At 58.7% G+C, this 7,340-nt stretch overlaps 1 protein-coding gene across 1 annotated transcript; it reads right to left on the reverse strand.

Moving 5' to 3' along the window:
- Positions 1-2,119: 2,119 nt before the first annotated feature.
- CDK5R2 (cyclin dependent kinase 5 regulatory subunit 2) lies at positions 2,120-3,232 on the reverse strand. The gene has a single exon (XM_046643044.1). The coding sequence runs from the start codon at positions 3,230-3,232 to the stop codon at positions 2,120-2,122; it is 1,113 nt and encodes a 370-aa protein (XP_046499000.1).
- Positions 3,233-7,340: the final 4,108 nt, after the last annotated feature.

A 7,340-nucleotide genomic window follows, 5' to 3' on the forward strand; every position in this document is an offset into this window, starting at 1 on the left:
CGCTGAGGCGCGGCTGGCAGCTCTTCCTGCCCCTACAAGCCCCCACCCTGCCCAAGCGCTCCCTTCAGCACCACGGACAGCGAACCGGGGCCTTGTCTTTGCCAGCCTCGCCTGGTTCTCTCTCCTACCCTTGAGGTCTCGGCAGCGACCAGGGTCAGAACCGCCAGTGCTCTACTGGAGCCAGGCTTCCTTGGGCCAGTGAAACAGTGAACGGGGCGCTTAGCCATGTGGCTAAAAAGGCAACAGAGACCAAACAGGGATCTCAGGCTAAATAGCTTATTTCTCTTCTTTCAACCCCAAAGAATTAGCACCCGTCTTCCAGAGTGGCTGTGTCCCAGCATCCTTGGAGATAAAGGGTCAGGTCTGAATTCAAGCGAGGATGGACCTCCCAAGGCTCCCCTGGTTGGACGTGTGACAGGAAGCAGCCTTGAAGCAGTCTGGTGTGGGGGTGGGGGGAGGCGTGTAGGGCTGACTGGCAGTCAGGTCCCACCTGAGAGGGGTGAACACAGATTCAGTCAGGCCTGAATGGACTCTTGACCGGATATATAGTGGGGAGAGATGGAGGAGGAAGAGAAAAGTAGCAAAAATAACTAGCTAGTTCTGCCTTAAAGGACCACTCTGTAGAAAGGGGAACAACTTCTGCTGTCTTCATCACTTAATCCCTGAATTGCCTGGGCATTAAAGAGGAGCTAGGTCAGACAAGATGGAGGCAGGGGTGGGGGGGGGGGATTCAGCTTTATCATCAGGCCTCAATCTTTGGCTACCTCACTTTACTGTCTGTACAACGGAAGTCAATGAGGGGTGGACGGAAAGGGTAGCAGTTCCCAGGGACTCAACCTTCCCCTCTACCCCCAAGGCGATCCTCCTGCCTGTGACAATCCTACTATGGCTCCCACTTCCTCCCTCCCAGGACCCAAAGAAAGGCCGGCGCAAAACCATCTGTAGGCGCTTCCAGCGCTTTATAGTTCTCTCCGGGACAGACGGACAGACAGACAGTGCGGCCCGCCCCGTCGGCCCGCATCATTGGCACCTTGGACACGGCACCAGGCCCAACCCAGTCCCTGGTGCCCTGCCGGGAGGATTCCGGTCCGGCCTCAAATCAGCACCTCAGACAGCTCCCGGCCCAACACCCACTCCCCCACCCCCCCACCCCCACCCCTCCCTCCGGAAACAACCAAATAAATTAAAAGGGGGAAAAACAAAAACACCTAAGGATAAGGAAAAGGGGTGCCCCTCCCCCAGAGTAAGAAGAGTTTTCTGTCTCCTCCCACCCTTCCGCTGAGGCGCCGCCGCCGCCGGGGTAGCCTCCTAGCTTGCTCTTGCTCCCAAACCTCAGCCTCCTGAAGCCGGCATCCCCTTCCCCCACAACTCTCGGCATGCAACACGTTGGAAAAGGTAGGGAGAGGCGGTGGGGGTAGGACGAAGGACCATCCTGGTGGCTGTCTGGGCTCCTGGGGCTGCAGTTTCTCGCCACATCTCAGTCGACCCAAATTAAGAACTAATGTTCCATTTGGTCTAGGGAGGTGGGTATGAGGGTTCAGTCGGGGGAAGAAATGTAAGCTGACATAGGCGGAGCAGGGAAGGCAGACAGGAGGAAAGAGGCGAGGAAAAAGAGAACAAGAAGGGGAGAGGGGGACACAGGTGCAGAAAGAGAAACGGGGGCAATGAGAGATAGTTAGGTGGGGGGTAAGATGGAGACGGAAACACACACCCAAGGAAGGGAAAATGGAAAGGCAGAGGAGGAGATGGGAAAGCAGACAGGAGGGAAGATGAAGATACAGGGAGGAGGTGAGGAAATGGACAAAACCGAGAGAGGGCTTAAACACACAGAAGGGAAGAGGGAGACCCGGGCAGATTGAGAGACGAGGGCGCAGACAGAAAGGGTGAGGTCGGGGGTCCCCCTCCCGCGCCCACCCCCTCCCCCACCCAATGCCCAGCAAATCTAGACGCCACGGCCTCTGGCGTCCTGGCCTCCACCTTCCCCTGCGGGACAGGGGCGGCTCCTCCTCCGGCCGGGCGCGGAGCGGCGGTAACAGCGGCGGCGGCGGCGTGATGGTTCCGGGGGCTCCAAGTGTGTGTCAGGGACTGGGGTGGGGGGTGGGCGCGGCCCTCGGTATCCCTAGCGGTCCAGGTTCATAGTCCAGTGCTTGGCTCCGGTCGCGCAGCTGTCCCTGGCGGCCGAGGAGGAGGCTGGGGCCGCAGGTGCGCCCCCGCTGGGTGGACCCCCGGCGCCGGCGGCGGCCTCGCCCTCGTTCTTGAGGTCTTGAAAGACCTGCGTGAAGAAGTGGGGGTCGGCGTTGAGCCGCAGCATCTGCGGGCTGAGCCGCTGGATGAGGCGCAGGCAGCGTTGCCAGAAGCGCTCCTTGTCGGGCTCCACGAGGAAGGGCTTGAGCGGGTAGGAGATCTCGTTGCCCATGTAGGAGTAGGCGAGGTAGAGGCAGGTGAGGAAGGCGGCCTGCAGCTCGGCGGCCGACGCCAGCTCATCCCCGCGCAGCGACTCGCGGCACAGCAGGTACACGAATACCAGGTTGGCGGGCGTAATGAAGGCCTGGTCTTGCCAGCCCTGCAGCAGCAGCGAGCGGTCCACTCCGCGGAACCAGCCCACCAGCTCGCCCGGGCTCAGCTCCTTGAGGCGGTAGCAGCGTCGGCACACGAAGTCGCCCAAGCAGCGCAGCAGCTCACCGGTGGACGCCTGCACGATGACCCTGCGCGGCGAGCCGCCAGGCACCGGCGGGGCGGCCTGCGGGGCTGGGGGCGGCGGCGGCGGCGGCTTTCCCCCGCCCGAGCCCGGCGGCGGGGCGGCCGCGCTGCCCCCCGACGGCGGCTCGCAGGTGGCGGCGACCGCGGGCACGGTGGGCACCGGCACCGCCAGGGGCTTGGCGGCGCCGCCGCCGTCGGGGGGGTCCCGGCCCTTGCGGAGAAGGTTCTCGCGGTTGCGTTGCTGGACTAGAGGGTCGGGGCCCGTGGACGCGGGCTTGGGCGTCACCTTCTTGCTGCCTTTCTTCTTCTTGGCAGACGCGGCCACCAGGCGCTTCCAGGTGAGCGCCGAGATGAGCACGGACGGCCGCTTGAGCCGGCTCTCGCCTTTGCCGCCCTTGCCTACTGGCGGCGCCCCGTAGCCCCCCAGCGCCTCGTCCCCGGCGGGCGGCGCCTTCTTCTTCTCCTCTGGCAGCCCGCCGGGCCTCCGGCCCTTGGCCGAGGAGGCGGGGGAAAGAGACAGCACCGTGCCCATCCTGCAGAGCGGGGCCGGCGCCCGGGCCCCGGCGGGAACCGCGGGCAGCGCCGCCGCCGCCGCCGCTGCTGCTGCAGCCCCCGGGGACCCGGCGGTGGGGGGCCTAGCCCCGGCCCGGGCGCGGGAACGGGCGGGGGAAGGTGGCTGCTCGGCCGCTCGCGGAGGCTGCTCCGAGTCTGAGCTGCGCCAGCTGCAGCGTCAGCCCCACCCCTTGGGCCCCTTCTTTGGCCGCGCCGCGCCCCGCCTCACGCAGCCAATCCTCGCCCGATCTACCCTCCTGACCGGCAGCTCCTCTGACCAATAGAAGCTCGCAAGCCAATCTCGAGTCCCGCCCCACCCCCACCCTCTGTCTCCGGTCCTTTCCCTTCACCAGAAAGGGAAAAGGAGGAAGAGGTGGTGGTAGTTCCAGTGGTCCCCTCGGGGTCAGAGCTGGGGGCGGGGGTAAAGGGTGCTCCCACCTCCTCCGGCTCCTAGGGCCCTAGGTCAGCTTAATTTTGTGCACTGGATCGTGGTAGCAGAAAAGCCATGGGAACAGCCTCCCCGTTTTGATTATGTGTTGGGGCAGCGTGGGCAGTGAGTGCCCTCATCAGGGTGCCCGGGCCCCAGCTGGGCGCACTGCACTGGCTCCTCCCATCTGGCCGTCGGGCCGTTCCTTCTTAGTTCTCTCCTTCCCCCCATCCCCTAGGCCACCGCGGAGGACTGCAGCAGGCGCATTTTTGCTCTGCCTGTGACGGTGTGCTGGTGGGGCCTGGGCCTTTCTGCAGGTCACAACCCACCTCCTTGGGGGCGGCAAGACCCTGAGATGTATCCCTGAGGCCGCTGTTTGCTGGCCTGATTCTCTGCAGCTGAGTCTGTGGGGAGAGGCCCTGGGCTCTGGTCCCTGGCAGGCTCCTCATGTGCTCTTCATCCTCACCAGCACACCGGGATTCCACCCTTGGGTGGGTGATGGATAGTTGTTCCCTGGTGAAATGCTAGAAAACGGATAGGTTGGTATGCCCAGGTTTGGACAGAAGGGGCCTTCTGTACAGAGGGTTGCCCAAGACGGTTGGCCCAACCTCCAGCCCAGCTTTGGGTCCAGGTTAAGGTAGGTTTTTATCATCAAAAGCTTCCTACCATTCAGGTCCCAGCTGTCCCCACTCCCAGCTGCAAGCTGTTCGGCTGGGTCCTGCTCATTTCTCTCTGGGTTTTTCTGTTCCCTCCTCAGCGCCCACAAGCCTTTGTCCTGGATTTGGGACTCTTGGGCCTTACCTGCAGGTCCTGAGCCCAGCTGGTCCTGGAACTGTTCCATCTGCCTTATAGGGCAGTGTCCATCCTTCTCCGGGCCTGCTCTCTGTCTCCCCAGCACAGGAGTCTTCCAGCTTCTTAAGTGGGCCTTGGAGGTGAGTATGATTCAGAGAGAAGGCTGCCCTATAAATTCAGCAAAATCCTCAGAATTGTCCCTGGGGTCACCTCCATGCTCCTCACAGACCACCAACGCAGCTCCAAGGATCCACTGCTGTCAGGGTTGGTGTGTAGGCACACGTGTGTGTGGTTCATCCCAGAAAGACTGTTCCAGAATCCCCTTGGGCTGGAGCTCCTGCCGCCAGAGGCACTAGCTTTTCTCATCTGCCCATAGGCCCCACTCACTCACCCGCTCCTGGAGGCCTGTGGTCTGGCTGTCTTGATTCTCTTTCTCTTTACCACCGTACACACGCAGACGGGTACCCCATCCCTGACTCAACGCCCCATGTGCACTTTCTCAGCAGGGTCTCTCCTGCTGTCTTAGACCTGATCTTTATCCTCTCGCAGCCCCAGCTGACCTGCCCAATCTCTCATTGTCCCCATAGCTGCAGAAAATGTTCCCTCTTTTCAGCTCCTGTAATTGGTCCCACTTCCTCCTACAAGGCCTTCTGAGTCAGCCTTTATCTGACACCTAAGGAACAGTCGGTTTACCGATAGTTGAGGACATGCCCCATAGAGACTGAGTTGCACTGGCAGAAACACTGGGTACGTGGATCTGAATGGCACGTGGGTCCCGGCAGCTCTGCCCCTAGGAGTCCCACATTGATGTAAGGCCTATTGTTGGTGTTGTTTAGGACAAGATCTTCTCTACAGCACCCAAAGTTGTCACCACCATGGGACCCCCACTCTGGGGCCAGCTGTGACCTCCTGCTGTCCTCTTAGTCAGAATCAAGAATTTCCTCCTCTGCTTCAGGGTCTGCACACCAGACGCTTTAAAAGGTCTCACTCCCTCTTTTAACCTTGCCCTGCCTCAGACCCTCTCTCTAGCCCTCACACTTCACTCCTCCAGTCTGGTTATCCCTCCCAAATCTCTGAGCTCCCACCACTGGGCCAGAACCGTCCCTCAGATCACCACCCTGCCTTCTGTCAAGCTCTTGAAATTCCACCTCCTCCAGGAAGCCTCTTTGGATTTATTGGACTGGACCTGATATCCTTCTGACATCAGTCTCTCTAACTTCTTCCCCCAGCAGCAGCTGCTACACAACAACTTGGTTAAGGGCTAGACTCTGAGTCCCCAGTCCAAGATGTGCAAGATGGATCTGGATGGGCTTTTCAAGGACAAGCAGACAAAATAATGAAAACTGACCCATAAAGAGCGACCACATTTCCGTTATGAAAAAGCTGGAGGCATTAAGGGATGAGAGAGGGATGTTATGTTTCTACAGGGTCGAGGCCAGGGGGTAGCATAGTGAAACCAGAAAGACATCATGAGAAGGTGGGCTTTACAGCAAGGCAGTGACTTCCCCCACTGCAGCTGCAAGTGTACTTTTCATTTGGGCTGCATTTGGGTCTGTAGTCCGTGATTGATTCATTTATTTCTAGTAGTATCTGTATGTTGCTTCTCATCGGTCCATTTCCTGTGGACGTACATGCTCCTCTGGGACAGTGCTGGCTTAGTAGACTCCCTTAGATGAGAAACCCACCAAGGCCAGGCTCCTCGTCTGTCTCCATTGCTTTGTAGGTTATCTAGATCAGTGCCCTGTCCAGAGAGTTAGTTATTCCTGAAGATTCTTTAAGGCATGAACTGCAGGGCCAGACCGAGAACTGGGGGCCTGGACTAAGGTTTTACCCTGTGTAGGAACATGGCCTTATTGATGAGGATCTCCACCAGTTTCAGCCTAGAGATGAGCCTTCCCAGACCCCCCGGGATGCTGAGCCTCATCTTGAAGGGAACATCTCCAGGTGATGCTGCTCAGATTTCTCTGCCCTTTGGCTGTTTTTATTTCCTTTTCTGAGAGGTCAGAGGCCAGGAGGCAGGAGGCGGGAGTTCTAGTCCCTGGCTTCTAAACTGAATGACTTGGGGAAGTCATTTCAGCTCTCTGGGCCTCTCATTCTTCATATTAAAATGCAGAAATTCTATAAGTTTTACTTTCATTATCAGACAAAGAAATGAATATTTGGGGCTGGCCTAGTGGTGCAGCAGTTAAGTTTGCACATTCTGCTTCAGCAGCCCAGGGTTCGCTGGTTCAGATCCTGGGTATGGACATGGCACCGCTTGTCAAGCCATGCTGTGGCAGCGTCCCACATGTAAAGTAGAGGAAGATGGGCACAGATGTTAGCTCAGGGCCAGTCTTCCTCAGCAAAAAGAGGAGAATTGGTGCAGATGTTAGCTCAGGGCTAGTCTTCCTCAAAAAAAGAAAGAAAAGAAGGAAGAAAGGAAGGAAGGGAGGGAGGAAGAAAGAAAGAAAAAGAAATATGAATATTAAAGGAATAAGATAGCATCTTGGGGATTGGACTTAAGAATGATTCCTAAAGCCTCTTCCAGTTCTGTGGTTCGGATTCTAAATAAAATCTGTCCTATGAATCTGTTTCCCGCTCCAGCTCTGGCCCTGCCTGGTTCTCCCTGATCTGTTTCTGGCTGGCGGGCTCGGTCGTGTGTGCACAGCATCCGTGTGAGGCCTGCACTTCTGCAGTCCAGCCCAGGAGACAGAGGGCGGGGTGCTCAGGCTCTCAGCAATGTAAACCGCTCTAGATCCCTCCAGGCTTTAGAGGGGATCCTGAACGGTGGTGCGGCAAAGGACCAGATGCCAAGGTGGGCGAGGTCCATAGTCTCCCCAGTAAACATCAAGGCTGGAGGTCCCAGAACCCAAGGTCATTGCATCCCCAC

The sequence above is a fragment of the Equus quagga genome, chromosome 17, assembly GCF_021613505.1.
Source record: "Equus quagga isolate Etosha38 chromosome 17, UCLA_HA_Equagga_1.0, whole genome shotgun sequence".
Taxonomy (NCBI): Eukaryota; Metazoa; Chordata; class Mammalia; order Perissodactyla; family Equidae; genus Equus; species Equus quagga.

Excerpts from the sequence above, each read along its gene's own strand:
- CDK5R2 (XM_046643044.1), bottom strand. The coding sequence starts at position 3,232 with ATGGGCACGGTGCTGTCTCTTTCCCCCGCCTCCTCGGCCAAGGGCCGG.